The sequence below is a fragment of the Myotis yumanensis genome, unplaced genomic scaffold (genome assembly GCF_028538775.1).
Source record: "Myotis yumanensis isolate MYYU_CA2020_CCGP unplaced genomic scaffold, mMyoYum1.0.hap1 SCAF_10, whole genome shotgun sequence".
NCBI lineage: Eukaryota > Metazoa > Chordata > Mammalia > Chiroptera > Vespertilionidae > Myotis > Myotis yumanensis.
The window spans coordinates 14,718,281-14,735,040 of NW_027223761.1; the positions used below are offsets into that span (position 1 = coordinate 14,718,281).

General features: G+C 38.6%; 1 protein-coding gene across 1 annotated transcript in view; it reads left to right on the forward strand.

Annotated features, from left to right (window-relative positions):
• Positions 1-16,760, forward strand: part of HSD17B12 (hydroxysteroid 17-beta dehydrogenase 12) — a 127,233-nt gene that overhangs the window by 75,653 nt on the left and 34,820 nt on the right. Inside the window, exon 4 of the mRNA XM_070427832.1 lies at positions 13,031-13,138. Within this exon, the coding sequence (XP_070283933.1) occupies positions 13,031-13,138 (108 nt within the window). The remainder of the gene's footprint in view (positions 1-13,030; positions 13,139-16,760) is intronic.

Here is a 16,760-nt window from a genome sequence, read left to right on the forward strand (position 1 = left end):
GAATGTCCATAGCATCAGTTGCCTTATAAAGAGACTTTGGAGAATATGCTTTTTACCATCATGAGACTACCCAGATTTGAATGAATTTTATTAACAGAAGATTAGTCAGTCCCAGAGTGTCCAGGGCCATGTTTCCAGATAATCATATACTGAGAGTTTCAAAACTAGATTTATAGGTTAAATGTAGTGACAGTATTCAGAAGAACAAGAGTAATTACAGTTACTGAAAATTTTCTTATTTTGTATCTTACAAAAATTTGAATCTAAATGTAAGGCTGTAGCCTCAATTGACAAGGAAACAGCATTTGACATTAAGAGATTTGTGTAGCTGGAAGTAAGATGCCTTCTCAGGCGCTGAATACCTGGCTTCCCATCTGGCCTCTAACAGCTTTCTGTCGTTGGACAAGCTATTTCACTTCAATTTCCTCATCTGAAATGGAGACAGTTCTCCAGTATGCTGGGATCGTCACTGGAATTAGCTGAGATAATTCACATAAACCACTTAGCGTAGTGTCCGGCACTCAGAAGCTGCTATTGTGATTTTTTAAAAGAGCACCACTGTGAGATGACAGAAATATTTAAGTCCAAAATAGAACAACAGAGCTCTAAATTGCAAGAGGAAAGTGTTGAACCCCAGTCCCACGGTGGAGCCTGGCCTGTTGGCAGTGCCGTGGACCAGGGCTGTGCACCTGCAGTGCCTGCAGTGATGCACCAAGGATTGCGGCCGGAGACCGCTGATCTGGGCGGGGCACAGACGGTCCATGTGCCTCCAAGACAGAAAGCTTCAGTTCCACCTGTTAGCCTCGAAAGCAGACTCCTGAGAACTGACCAAGATCGAGGCGCTGGCAGATAACTTTATAGGTCCTGAGACCTAGTTTTGTCAGGATACTCAGTGAGCATGCCTTTCGAGGGGAAACTTGCATGAAACCACATTTAATAGGCTGATAAACAAAATCGAAAGCTTAGTTTGAATGACTGCCTTCTTATCAGTGTACCTACAGGATAGCTAATCAGTATACTGAGAGTATAACTACTCCCTGGAGGCAGCTGTACAGAGGAAGCCAAAATAAAGCCGGAGGCTCCCTTCACGAGCATGCCATCTCCTGCCCAGAGAGTTTATATGTTCAAGGGCATGAAGCGAAGAGAGACTGGCATCTCCATTTCCATGACAGGAGCAACCTTGCCCGCATACCAACTGTTTGATGCCTCTGGCCGTTTTCCCCAGCCTGTGCTTGGATGAACATTCCAAGATCTCCTTCAGTGACTCGTTTTTTCACTGCTCCAGCACTCCTGTCTTCTGGTCCACACTTTGTTTCTTTGTTTATTTTACAACTTGCAGCCTGGCTCTCTTTATAGTTCTTGTAGGCCTGGGAGCCCATCTTGACCAAAGGGAGTATTTTTTTTTCTCTTAAAATGACAAAGGTGCGACTTGTTTTCCGAAATTAGCCAACTAATTAATTCATTTGTACAAACTGTAAAAATGTGATTCCCTTTCCTCTACCCAGTCTATAAACACATGTACCCTTTGATCTGACTATTCTACTTCTAGAAATTTTTCCTACAGGAAAACTCAGGCAGCATAAAATTGTTTATAGCAGTGAAAAATGAGAAACTGACTAATTTGCTCCCTAGTCCACTCTTCTCTTTAGTTAGAGCTGTTTGACCAGAAGTAATGGATGCAACTAAGGTTGCCCCTCTGATTCCAGGATCCCTCTCCAACCAAAGACATTATAATAAAAGAGAAAAAAGCATACAAATAAAGTATGTAAAATAAGTCATAACCCACATGTAGTCTAGTGAAGTTAGTTAGAGACGGGGCTCAGCCCTCACAGATGCTGTGTTATCGGACCAGCTTGTACACAAGACAGTGGGAATGTAAGCGTCCACCTCTCCTTGATCAGTGCTTTCTTCCAGCCCTTGAAATGAATGATTAAAACTGCAGCCACGTGGTTTATCATCTGTGAGGACCGTAATTATGGGGGTGAAATAGGTGTCCAGGGTCCACAAAAGCTCTCGAGTGCTTTGGCTCAGTGTGGCTCTTTAGTACGTTACTCAGGTGCTGTTCCTTATGAGTTCTTGCCTTTGTTGCCTGTGGAATAGCCTTCCCCAAATTCTTCCCCAGACCTTCCCCTAAGACGGGCTTCACTAGACTACATGTGGGTTATGACTTATTTTACATACTTTATTTGTATGCTTTTTTCTCTTTTATTATAATGTCTTTGGTTGGAGAGGGATCCTGGAATCAGAGGGGCAACCTTAGTTGCATCCATTACTTCTGGTCAAACAGCTTTTGCTTTGGAGGTAACAAATATACACATGCTGCAGTTTCCCCAGCCTTCCTTTGTCTTAAAAAAAAAAAAAATGTTTTGACCTGTAAAAGTTCCTCTGAATTCATTGACATTCTGTTTCTTTCTAACTTGCTATGATATATTCCCCTTCTCCAATACAATGAATTCTTCTTTTGATATGTGCCTACTCATGTCTTGAATGACTGATTAAATAAATTATGGCCCAGCTGTTCTATGTAATTTAAAATGTCTGTCTGTATATACTGACATGGAGGGCAATCTCTAGTGAAAAAAAGCAAGTTGCAGCGTAGCATATTTAGAAAAAGTCTTTTTATGTTAAAAAAAAAAAAGAACCTTCCCCATACCACAAATAGTAAACTCATGAATCAACTCTGTGTATATAATATGTAGCTATGCATCATGAAAGGTCAGTAAGATTACAGCCCAGACCCTTCACAAAACCAAAAATATTTTCTCTTTTGAGTGTTATGGATCTTTTTGTGAATCCCAGTGATAAAAAATTAACCCTATTAAAAATATGTATATACAGCAGGACCTCAAATAGGTTCAATGTTGTCTCATTATAACATTGATGAGATATGCCATAGGAATTTAACTCTTGTTTATATCAGTTAGCCTATGATAAAATTGGTTTCATTAAACATCGTTTCATTTAACTAAGTCTCAGAACCTATTGATGACATTGAGGATTTATGTATACAGAATATTTTGCCTACAGTTTTAGGTAGTTCAGGGGCTACTCTAATAACTGGTTTGGATCCAGTGAATGTGTATTCATATTATGGCCTAATAGCCAATCTTATTTTGGCTATTTTTAAGTACTAATTTTTGCCTTCATGCTACCTACATTTTAATGATATCTATGGAATTTCTACAACATTACTTTGAGGCAACTTGTAAGGGCAATGGAAACGACACTGTCTGCTACAGAGAAATTTGTTAATATAAAAGGTTTAGCTTATGCTTCCTTGAACTTTTTATTTAAAGGGCCATATTGTCCAAATAGCTCTCCTAAATTCTAAGAAGGCAGTTTTATTATGTATTGTCAGACTAACAAACATGGTTTAAGGCCAAATTTGTGATATGATAGTTACATTTTTTATATGCTATATATATATATTTTATAGTAAGCTGGGTCCTCAAGACAATCAGTACTAGGAGCATAATTTTACTATTTTAAATTATTATAGAGGCTAATGATATATGTTTGTGTATTTATATTATGTTATTGTGCTTAGCTATGATTGATATTAGTAATAGAAATTCCAATTATAAAATTGTTTCTGTGGAAATCTACTTTTCAATATCTGTTTGGTACACTTTCTGGAAATGCTTTGGGCAAAGAATGGAGTTGCTTATATATCTTTAACATGAAACTCAATAAGTAACCAAGAGCTTGTTTTGCCCCTAAAAAGCTCAAATATTTTATTTATTTAGACTTGTATCTACCAAGTGAAGACTACAAATAAAGCTGTCCCTTCTTAAACTAAGGCTTAAGTTACAGCATTTTATCAGCCTTTATTATGCAATTTGTATCAAAGACAATTGTGTGCTTAATTTAAAAGATGATTTACAATGATCTGAGCTCTGGAAGAGAACCCCAAGGCCTACCTACTGCATTTTTGGCTCTGCTGTCAAAGCTTCTCAGATAATGGCAACGAATTCCTCTGCGGGACACTCCCCTATAGGTTCTTGCACTGTGCCTGTGCTCTGCAACAGTTGGTTTGCTAAAGCTTATGGTCTTTCTTGGACCAGCAGCGCCCAGTCACAGAGAGCAAACTCAGCACCCAGATCTTGGTTTCTAGATTCTGTTTTCTAATAAAGGATCCAGAGCTCCTTGGAGAAATGGCTAGTTTCAGGGCTGGGGCAGATAGATTAGAAGATGAACCTGGAATATCTTGTGCCAGAATGCAAGAAAATAGTCAAAGAAAAATGCAGGCATGTCAAAAAGATACAGAAGCCAGCTTCAAGGGACTCTGTCCCATGAACCATATCTGGACAAATTTAACATTAAAATTGAAAGGAGAGAAACAAATGATAATCTATTGAATAAAATAGGAAACTATGAGCTCATACTAATAATGATAAATACATGCATAATAAATAGAAATTTTGATGAGGATTTTATGTAGTCTTAAAATATCTCCCCACAAAATACTAAAATATTTGTTAACTGTGCAGTGTTGGTATAATGGTGAGCATAGCTGCCTTCCAAAATACTTGTTAATCACAAAGGGAAAAATAGTAACTTCACAGTGGAGGAGCCTGGGAGACACCACCTTAATAAGAAATCAAAGTTATCATCAGTAATGGGACATTTGAAATTGTGTACCATCTGATAGGATGCAAGGAGAAACACTTCACTTCTGTGCAATTCCCTCCAAGGATACATAACCTGAATCTAATCATGAGGACATTCTACAAAGTAATTGGCCTGTAATCTTCAAGGTGTCAAAGTCGTACAGGTGAAGAAAAGTCTGAAAAACTGTTCCAGATTGGAAGAGGCTAAATAGAGGTGGCAGCTAATATGACTGGTGATTCTGATTTAGATCCTTTTTGCTGTAAAGGACATTGTTGGGACAACTGGTCAAATTTGAGCAGGGTCCTTTAGGACATCCCAGTTTGTGACAATTTGTATCAAGTTCTTATCCTTAGTTCTTAGAGAGCAGGAGGAGACTCCAAATAAAGCATTTTTGCTTTTATTTTGGTTTAATGTGTGAAAACTATGCTCTTTGAACAATTTAAATGAAAGGGGGTGGGTTTTTTTTGTTTAACTATGTTGACCTTCAAAGTGTTAATTGCTGTAAAGTAAATACTCATTTCAATAGTTGATATTTAAAATTTTATGGTAATTTTTTCAAAAGTTTCTGGTTGGGTTTTGTTTTTTAAAGAAACAAAAGCAACTATTAAGCTTCCTTTTTCTAAATACCAAAGTGAGAGACTCAGATCTTGAAAAGAATACTTTTCTTCACAAAACCAGAACAGAATCATATAAGAACAAAGTGACAGGTTAAAATTAAAAGAGGTTATTTTTAAAAAGGAGCTCTATCAGCATTTTTAGAAGAAATGTACTGTGTGATATTTGACTTCTAATTAATTTTAGCTATCTTTCTCTTTGAAAGAAGAAGGGAGGAATGTTATGGAGGGTTACAAAAATATCTCTTTTGCTTTCCAAATTGATTTCAGTTCATGGTTATCCTGCATGGAAAATTGGTCAACTCTGGCCCAAGTCTTATTGGTAGTAATTTCATTTTTCAACCAACAAAGAGAAGAAGTAAGCTACCTCAAGAAAAAAAAACAACAACTTGCTTTACTAAAAAATAACAGGGACATATTTTACATGATAAAAATATATAAGCCATAATCATAGGAATATTGCCTCATACATGAAACTATGAAGACTGTTTTAGCTCCGAGATATGATGGCTTATTAACCAGATTTCTAAAGCAAATGAATAAACCATTGTATCTTTTCTCTCCCTAAAGCCGTGTATCTAATCAGTGGGAAAATCCATCAGCCTCTAACAGAGAAGTGTCTCTGAGCTGCCTGCCTCCCACTCCTGCTGTTGCCTCTCTCCCTTAGGGCCTCTTCTCTAGTGGGGCTCATGCAGCAGCTGCTATACCCTCTCCCTACCCCGCATCACTTTTTATAACAGGCCCTGTGCCCTCTCCTCTGCCACTAGCATTTTGCAAGTGTGACCTTGTCACTTCCTAGCTTAATCGCCTCTGCGAAGTACTTATAACACACAGGATGAAGTATAAGCTTATTTACAGGGCCCTGTGCTTAGAAGGCCCCGGACTTGATTAAATGCTCTGCTGTCAGCATCTTGAAATTCTTAATACTTTTTGGAGAGGGGGCTTGCCTTTTTATTTTGCACTAGGCCCCACAATTATGTAGCTGGCCCTGCTTGTTATCTCAGCACACACAACCTCCACCAGCTTTCTTCTACAGTTTTTTCTTCTCATTTCTCCCTGTGTACCACATACTCTACCCACAGGGATTCTTTCAACATGTTGCGCCTTTCCTCCACTTTCTGCCTTTGCCAAACTCCCCATTCTCCGAAAGGCTGATTGTTCCTCAAGGACTCAATGCAAATGTCACCTCTTATTTAAAACCCCACTCTGCAGGAATGAGCTGCTTTTTCTTTGCATGCTTTGTTCATATTTGTTAGAGCAACAGTTGGGTTCACACATAACTCCTTCATCAAAAGGTGTGGCTAAAAGTAGTATATCATGACCATTGATTCCATGGATGATTCTGTAATAAATAAATAAATAAATACATCACTTTTTAAAAGGCAGAGTTGGATGTGCATATCTTTATTTGAAAAAAGATATGCATCTGATGCAAAGAGGAAAGACTTAGTTATACAAATAATGCCTACCATCGCCTGTGCTATTTAGGGAAAAAAGCAACTATATGTGATGTACTCATCTTTGTAGACATTGGCAGATATAAGAAAACATCTATCTGTATAAGACTCTACTGTTTCTTAAAGTACATTCTCATGTTCTATAACATGTAATCCTCATAAGAGCTCTGAAGGGTGGCTGTTATTTCTTATAGTAATAGTATTCCTGAAGGTTAAAAGACTTGAAGGAAGAGCCCTCAACCAACAAGTGATTGAGCTGGCACTCAAGTCCAGGGCTTCAAACTTCATGCCATGGTTTTTCAAACAAGCTTTGCGTCTTAGTCAACTTGAGCTGCAGTAACAAAATATCATAGTCTGGGTATCCTCAACAGCAGACATCTCACTAGAGGCCTGATGCATGAAATTTGTGCAGGGGCTCAGCCCCACTGCCGTGGCGGCTGCCTCTGCCTCAGCCCCCACCACTGAAGCTTTGTCCAGAAGGTCGTCTGGGAGGACGTCTAGTCTAATTAGCATATTATGCTTTTATGATTATAGATATTTTTGGAGACTGGGAAGTCCTGGCAGATTCAGTTTCTGGTGAAGGCCCACTTTCTGGATTGTAGATGGCTGCCTTCTCACTATTTGCTCACATGGTCTTTCCTTGGTGCATGTGAGTGGGCAGAGAGCTTTCTCTGACTCCCTCTTATTATAAGGGCACTAATTCCATCATGAGGGCCTCACCTTCATGACTTCATCTAAGCCTAATTACCTCCCAAAGGCTGCACCTCCAGATACCATCACATTGAAGGTTATGCCTTCAACATACAAATTTTAGGGAGACACAGACATTCAGTCCGTAACACTCTGCTTCCATTGTATTAGCAAAATCATATTGGATCTTAACTATAGTAATGTGAGGAATGTTTTTTGCATTTTTCTCACCTCAAAAAATAAAATTCAGATGTTTCCATTGGCAGGCCTCCCCCCCAAAGTGTAGGAAATATACATCCTTACTTGAAGATTTCTTCAAAGGTGCCTTGTCCAAGGGTCTACAGTGTCTGAACCAAGGGTAGAACTCGGGGCTTTCAAAAAGTGGGTCCTATTCATGCCCTATCAGTAGAACAGATTCACATGGTATAAGGTTTTTATTTATTACAGATGGTTGTTCTAGTTAAATAGGTTGTAATGAATAAAATATAATAACCTTGGCTTAAACAGCGGTTCTCAACCTGTGGGTCGCAACCCCTTTGGGGGTCGAACGACCCTTTCACAAGGGTCGCCTAAGACCATCAGAAAACACATATATAATTACATATTGTTTTTGTGATTAATCACTATGCTTTAATTATGTTCAATTTGTAACAATGAAATTGGGGGTCACCACAACATGAGGAACTGTATTAAAGGGTCGAGGCATTAGGAAGGTTGAGAACCACTGGCTTAAAAGAAAGAGCTACTTGGTTTGAGATGGAATCCTGATAATGCTATGATCAATTTTTTTATTTGACTGAAAGTGGGTCTCTCCATGAGATTAAAATGATCATTAGTATATTTTCAAGGACAATGTAGAAAAGAAATGGAACATTATTTGTTTAGCATATCTGATCTTTATAATTAAATACGCCTTTAAAAATGGAGTCAGATAAATTATTATCTCCTAGAGCACAGTCACCTTTTCTCCAGAGCTACATAAGGGAGGTGTCTCACCCCAAGGAGAAGGGAGTGGAGGGAGATGGTAAAGCCTATTTGAAATAAAGAAAATAAGAAAAAGAGGGAAGTGAAGAGAATTTTTGTTTGTTTTCTCCTTAAAGTTAGAGAAAGTACAAAAGACTCGTACTTTTTACATCTCTATTGGAAAACATTTTCTACAAAAATGGAGGAGTTTTTAAAAGCATGCAATATGTTTTTATAGTTATAAATAGATTTGAATGAATTTAGATTTAAGAAGATACAATTGGTAGGCATTGAATATAGGACTATTTCTCCAAGAGTCTCTCCTTTCTCCCTAATTATCTTTTTTTCAGGACAGGGTAAAGAGAGAGGGGCCCATACCTTAAATACCTTTAACCAACATCTCCATGCCCCTGAGTTAAGCTCCTGGATGGTTTCTGAGGTTTCTTATAATTATAAAATGTTCCTATTTTTATGAGAATGATAGTGTCCTTGTAGGACAGATGGAAGAACTGAGTTGTTTCTCAATTTATCTTAATGCTTAAACATGCTTATAGCAAGTACTTTACGTTATATTGAATCTCACATAGACATCTCTTACCAGCAATGTAATTTTATTTCTATAGGGAAGAGTTCAAGAACTATTGAGAAGATGATGTTAATAAGTCAGTCGTCTTGGCCTAGATGCATTTACTCACTCAACAAACATTGAGTGACCTCTGTTATATATGCCAAGCATTGTGCTAGGTGCTGGGAACACAGAGATGACAAAGAATGATCTATGTTTGTTAGGAAATAAGGGCTCTTTGAATAATAGAGTATGGTAAGCATTTAATAAGGTTATATGGAAGCTTTGTCTCTAGGAACACAGCCAACAAAGTAAATAGCTTAACCTTGGAGAAAATGGGAATTGTAAAAAATCAGTCCACAGAGGTGGTGGCACAATGTGACTCTTAAATAATGAAAGTTTTAATACAGAAAAGATGGTGAAGGGTCAATGTGACGGACTTTCATAATGGATAGTACCTAAAATTTAGGGGAAAAACCAAATAGTTTATTTGGAGCAGATGTAGGGACAAATGAATTAATATATTATCGTTGGTTTTTATTAATAGAAAGATTGTAAATAATGCATGGGTTTATGTAGATTAGACCTCTTTGCTAGCATTCTCAGACCTAATATCCCTAGACATCAAAAGGGGAAATGAAGGAAGTTTTTCTAAGGCCTATAAAATTATTCTTAGAGAAAGACTTAGTATATGGTCCTCACTTCTGTTCCAGTCTTTTAGAGAAAGACTTAGTTAGATTTAAGCGGTAGCAGTTTGTTGAGAAAAATGAAAATAATGATGACCAGACCAAAAATATGTTAAACATAAAGCTATTCGGAATGTGTTCCTGACTTTTTTAGATTTGAACCTAAAAATATCTTAGTTTGAATACTGAGAGGTGTTTTATCAGCATCTTGAGACTACGTATGGGTGCAGTTCCTTTCTGTCAGTTCCAGGCTTGACTTGGACCTAATTCAGGTCCTCTGAGTAAAAATCAGCCATGTGACTGTGGGAGGGGGGCACCCATTCTTGCAGGTGATGGAGTGGCTTGAGAAAGTGAGGGCCTTCATTGTCATATAGCTCTATAGTAATGAATAATGTTTGCTATTTGTAATTCCACAATTGTGGCTATGTGGTTTTCAGTGGTCTAGTAAATAAAAAGGGAATGAATGGTATCATCAGCCCAGCTATTTCTTAGCTTCATTCTCTACCATTTAAACCAGAGTTGATTTTTGCCTCCATTTCTAGTAAGTTGATTGCCTTGAACATCTCATATCAATCATCAGAGTTGTGGGGTTTTTTGCTTCTTAGTTTTTGGTTTCAGCCACTAGGCTGAGAGACAGTGGGCCAAGACCATCTCAGAATGGGAGGGGGGCATGATTGTATTTGGCCACAACTGTAAGTAGCAGGATGCCAGCCCATCCAATTTCAAATACTGAATGGTTCAAATCAGTAGGAATAATTAGCAGCATTGAGTATCTTTGCATAATGATGTGTAGTATTCTAATAGTGGAATTCTTTAGTTCTTTAATCTATTGAAGAATTTATAACCACATGATATTTGTGAGACATTGAGTAAATGGAGAGCCTGGAGGAATGCCACATTGTCGTTCTCCATAAATTTAATTGAAATGTTTCATGCAGTCCCAATAAAAACTGAGACTAAAAAAGTAAGGATAACCAATAAACTTTTGAAAAAGAGTAATAATAACAGAGACTTGCATTGTCAGAAATATTAAAACTTATCTTAAAGCTAGAATAATTAAAGCTAGGATATTATGAAATAACAGAAAAGTCTATAATAATAAAAGTATAATATGCTAATTAGACCAGACTGCCAAACGACCTTCCAGACGGCATTCCGAATGTCCTTCTGGATGAAGCCAAAGTGTCAGGGGCCAAGGCAGAGGTGGCTAGGGGCAATCAGGCAGGCAGGCGAGCAGTTAGGGGCAATCAGGCAGGCAGGCGAGCAGTTAGGGGCAATCAGGCAGGCTGGCAAGCAGGGGCGATGAGGCAGGCAGGCAGGCGAGTGGTTAGGAGCCAGCGGTCTCGGATAGTGAGAGGGATGTCCGACTGTTAGACATTCCAGGCAGAGGGAGCAGCAAGAGCAAAAGCATTGAGTATATTTGGAGACCACTGTGTGTTTAAGGAACTCCTCGGGGCCTCTGTGCTGGAACTGGGGAGCAACTGGGGGAGAAGTAGGTGGAGATAAGTTCAGAGAGAATTAGGTTGTTCCCCAAGACTTTGGCCCTTACTGTGAGTGAGATGAAACTCTGGGAGGTTTGTGAGGAGAGAAGGGTCATGAGCTGACCTACTTTAAAAAAACGAGAAAGCCTGAGGCAGTGAAGGTAAGTTAAGGGAAAAGCAGCAGTGTTAACTAGAATATGATTCACAGTAATCCAGGTATAAGTTCAAAATGTTATTTATCTTGAAGAACTTGCATCAGAAGCCATTTTGCTTATTCTAATGTGAACACAAAGAAAGAGTTTACTTTAGGGTTCTTATTAAATAACGTTTTTTTCCAAAAGCGTCTCTGAATTTTTTTTTTTTTTTTAGCAGCATATCTATACCAGGCTGCAACATAAGTATATCCTATGAGACTTGGAAAAAATAAATTTGATTAAGGGGTTGTGAAGTGGCTTTTATTACTAGAGAGAAATTTTCCTAAATGTCAGTATAAGGTGCTAGTATGGCAACATACTTTGGTTTTCTCAAAATAAAGAGATAAATTTCTCCTATTTTATAGTTAATAAAAGGTATTCTTCAGCTTCCTGATTTTGTCCTCCTCCCCACCCTCCCTTATGAATTGGTGCCTCTAATAAAAGATCTTTATTTACTTGTGGTAAATTCTGCGAACCATTTATAGTGAGGCATGTTGGATCAGCTATATGAAATGACAGCTCTGTGTCTATCTGGCTCTCCATTACATGAGCACATATAGTAACTCACTTATGTGGAATAGTAAGTATGCCTTTCACAGCAGACAAGATATTTGCCATACAGTTAATACCCTCTGGTTTATTCAGGGATTCCTACCTGGGGTCAATACTTTTCACTGAGTCTAACCAAGAACCACAGCTCTTGTGAACAGGCTCTTTAGTTTTAGACATAAATCCTTTAGGTCAGGAGTGGAAGCTTCCTGGGTTGGTGCTGCACACTCTGTGATGCGCTAACTTGCCTGCGTGCGAATGGAGAATCATTTGTTTAGAAACGGGATTTTTAAATGAATTCTCATCAGTTTCCAAAGATAAGCTTTCTTAGTCCACTGAACTTCACTGAGTGATATGAGTGTGGGATTACTTGAGGAGTGAAAGGGGAGACCACCTTTTATGGATTGCCTCCTGTATGCCAGTAGATAACACTTGAGCCTCACACAGAGACAAGGGATGTCAAAGTCATTTAGCAAGTCGGTGTGGAAATGAAATTGGTACCCGTGTCTGGGTGACCTCACAGTCTATGCTATCTTCTCAAAAGGACTCACTAGTGCAGGCAGGCGTAAACATTATGGTTACATCAGATGAGTCCTGTTTTCCCAGGGTCTTATTTCGCAATCTGTTATTTCCATGAGCTCTGTTTGGAACTTCATGGTCTTGTGAAGTCTTTCTTGTGTCACTTTGTAGCTCTGTTACTGTTTTGTGTGGATTTTTAAATGTAGTGACTATTAACTATTAACCAAGCTTTTAAATTCCAATAGAATCCTATTACTTTTATTTTCATTTTAATAAGATGAACTTTTGTTTTAATATATCACACTTTAAAATACATTACAGCATAAAGACTTCTTCCTGAGATAATGAAGCATCAGTTTGCAATTAAAATCACAAAGCCAGTGATATTTAAAGAGTATATAACATTATGATGTGAATCATGTTTTATTATTTGTACCTAAGGGTCCAAAAAGTAGTCATTGATTTTTGGAAAGAGAACTGATTAAGGAACATCCAGCCAACTCTGTGACAACACTAGAATTTTATTGTGAAATTATTGTGTTGTCTTCATATCATGTCTTAGATCGTCTCATGGTTGCCTAAAATTATCCTGGTCTAAATTTTATATCAAATTAGGGGGTAAAAAGAGTTTGGAAGGATAATGGCATTAAGTGCTTAATTGCCATGTATTAATTCTCTCCCCATTTGTGTTTTCTCCCCAGGAGAAAAATTCAAAGTGGAAACAAAGACGATTGCTGCTGACTTTGCATCCGAAGATATATATGATAAAATTAAAGCAAGCTTGGCAGGCCTTAAAATTGGTGTTTTAGGTTTGTATCGTTGCCACATTTATATATTCTTTTTGCATTTATTGTTTGATTTTTACTATGATTATATGTTTTCTTTTTGGAGGGTAGGTGCTCAGTTGATAAAACTAGTGAATCAAAAATTATCTTATTAATACAATTGATTATTAGATTATATTAATCTATATTTACTTGAATCTTTGTATTTTTAGTTATATTTTAATGGCTATTCTTCATTTGGTTGTTTTCTCTGCTTGCTTTATTTCCAGTCTCTCATTCTCTGTATATATTTATATTTGTATCATAGTAATCCTTTAAGGTGAAGGATGCTGACCCATATTTATAGTTGAGAAATGAAGGCTTAGAAAAGCATTTCTCATTTATGTATGTCTCATTTATGTATGTATATTTTTGTTTTACACATATAAAGAATAAGATTTTATCCTCTCTAGCCCCAAACCAATTTTTAAAAATATTTTTATTTAGAGAGGAAGGAAGAGTGGGAGAGAGAGAAAAACACATCAATGATGAAAGAGAATCATTGATCTCCTGCCTCCTGAACACCCCCTACTAGGTAGGGATCGAGCCTGCAACCCAGGTATGTGCCCCAACCGGTAATCAAACCATGACCCCCTGGTTCATAGGTCAATGCTTAACCACACTGCCATCCTGGCTGGGCCCCAACCAATTTTTGTCCCCTTGGGGGAGACATCATCCCAGTTGAAGATGTGGCTAAGAGAGCTTAGGGTCTTGCCTAAGGCCACATAAAGACTGAGTGACACAACTGGCATTTAGCCCCCTCTTTTTTTTTTTAAATCTAAGTCTGCTACTCTCTTTTGTCACACCTTGCTCTTATTACCAAAAACCATGATTTTTTGAGATATGGAAGTATTGTACTTTGTTATGAAAAATATTCTCCAGCTTTTAAGGAAAGAAAAAGGGCTTTGAAAAGTTATCCAAAATTCTTTGAGCCATTTCTGTGAAGAAACAGGGTATGTAGTTCAGAAAAACTTTCCTCTGCTGAACCTCCTTATCTCCCTGCCTGTGTGAACCTGGGAATTGCCATCGTCTTCTTTATCCTATCTAATAAAGCAGGAATATGCTAATTGACCTGCACGCAATCACAAAGATGGCGGCGCCCACAGCCAATAAGAAGGGAATATGCTAATTGACTGCCCTGCCCTCAAAGATGGCAGCACCCACAGCCAATAAGGAGGGAATATGCTCATTGACTGCCCTGCCCTCAAAAATGGTGGCACACATAGCAAACAAGGAGGAAATATGCTCATTGACTCTCAAAGATGGCGACACCCATAGCCAATAAAGAGGGAATATGCTAATTACTGCCCCTCCCTCAAAGATGGCAGCGTCCACAGCCGCAAGATGGCGGTGCCCAATCGCCTCAGCCCCGCCGGGGCACCTGCCTCCAGAGTCCCCCAGCCCCCTCAGCCCTCCAGCTGTCCAGGGCTGGCTCGAGGCACAGGCAAGCCTCAGATGTCGGCTGCCCAGTCACCCAGGACCAGCCCGAGGCACGGTAACTAGGGCTGGCTGAGGCTTGACCTGCCAGCAGTGGCAGCAGCAGAGGTGTGATGGGGGCGTCGTCTTCCCCTAATCACCTGGTCGCCTCCCACCCCTGAGGACTCTCAGACTGTGAGAGGGGGCAGGCCGGGCTGAGGGACCCCCCCTCCAATGCATGAATTTTCATGCACCAGGCCTCTAGTTGGACTATAAAAGGAGAAGAAACAAAGAGAAAGCTTTAAAAAAGTTTTCTAACATTTCTTTATTCACAACCTCTCCTCCTTTCCTCATATTATAAAAGAATGGTCCTTCATAGAATTTCTTGGTAATGCAATTTAAAAACAAGTTAAACATATATAGCCCTACACAGTGTCTTAACCCTGGCTTAGCCATGCCATCTTTTTCAGCTCCTGCCTGGTCCATATCACACATCACCATGCCCCACCTACCCACACTGCTACTGCCTCACTTATAGGAGAGCCAGTAGCAAAACATGAGTGAAGACACAGGTCTAGTTTTTGCCTTCTGTCTACACGTTCTTCTTGTGTCAATACTTATAATGTTGCCTGGAGTCTTTCATAATTCTTTTTTTCTCAGCTTAGATCTGGAAAACCTGCAGCACCACTAACATCTGTAAAATTCTTGACTTTTTTAAACTCCCAAATCAGTAGCAGCTATGACTTATTAATTAGGGTAGATACTGCCATAGTCCATCATAATCCATTTCAAACTAGGTATGCTCTGAAGAATGAAGGCTGGCTTAGGCAGAGACATGGATTGAGGAGCTCTAATGAGCGGAGACACACCTTCAACTTGTGTTCTTGGAGAAAAAAATTTTCTTTCAGAAGTAGTTTTGTTAATCACAATTGTTCTTAGCTTTACATACATTTTAGCTGCTTTTCACTGGGTAACTTTGAACTATAAATACTTAGAGCCGCCCTGGCCAGTTTGGCTCAGTGGATAGAGCGTCGGCCTGCAGACCGAAGGGTCCTGGGTTCGATTCCAGTCAAGGGCATGTACCTTGGTTTTGGGCATATCCCCAGTGGGGGGTGTGCAGGAGGCAGCTGATCGATGTTCCTCTCTCATCGATGTTTCTAACTCTCCCTCTCCCTTCCTCACTGTAAAAAATCAATAAAATATATTTTTTAAAAAAATACTTAGAGCCGATGCCCTTGAAGATGTAAAAGTTGGGCATCTGGTTGCTGTCGGACTGCAGGGTCAAAAAAGGCGTTCTTCATCTGTTCTTTCCTGACTCAATATATAGAAAGTCTACAGTATGAGTTTAGGCACAACAGACAGATCTGTTAAAGATGGGATACAGGGCATGTGATTCTGAAGCATGTTTTCCCCACTTCTAGAATCCTAAGACTTGTGTCAATACATAAACATTGATATGTAGACATATGGACTGATGTTTTTCTAGGCCACATATGCTAATGGAACCATTGTTTCTGTAGTCCAGCTCCTTAGTAAATTGCAATAGCAATTCATATTACACCTCCATTCATTCATTCATTCATCAATGAACTAGAGATCCAACAGTGAACAAGAAAGTGCCTGATATTATTGTAGTATAATGTTCTAATGGGAAAGATAACACTTTAAAGTTACACTGTAATTAAATAATTCTGATTGAATACTTATTGAGACATACACACAACATTATTTTTGACTTCTACTTGGTTACAGATTAATAATAAAATAATTATAGGTAATATTTACATAATCCTTTAAAGTTTATAGCAGCACTTTTGAATACATTATCTTATTAACTGGCTATCCATTTAATTTTCTCCCTCCTCTACCACACCTGTCTCCTTAATCATAAGCTTTGCATAATTATTATTGACAGTTAGCAGATACCTTATACTTATGTACATTGCATTATAATTTTAGTTTGTCAAGATTTTTGAGAGAATTATAAAGACACCTTTATGAGCTAATTTTATCTTATTGCTAGGTCATATTTCAACTTTTATAGTGTGGGTACAGAACTTAGGGGCGGTACGTGTTTATGTTTTCTTTTTCTTATGATTACCTGGGTCTGTAGTTCCTTCACCTTCTTTCTTCCCTCTCCCATCCCCATCCAGATCATACATGCTCCCACCTCTGTCCAGAAAGGGGGAAA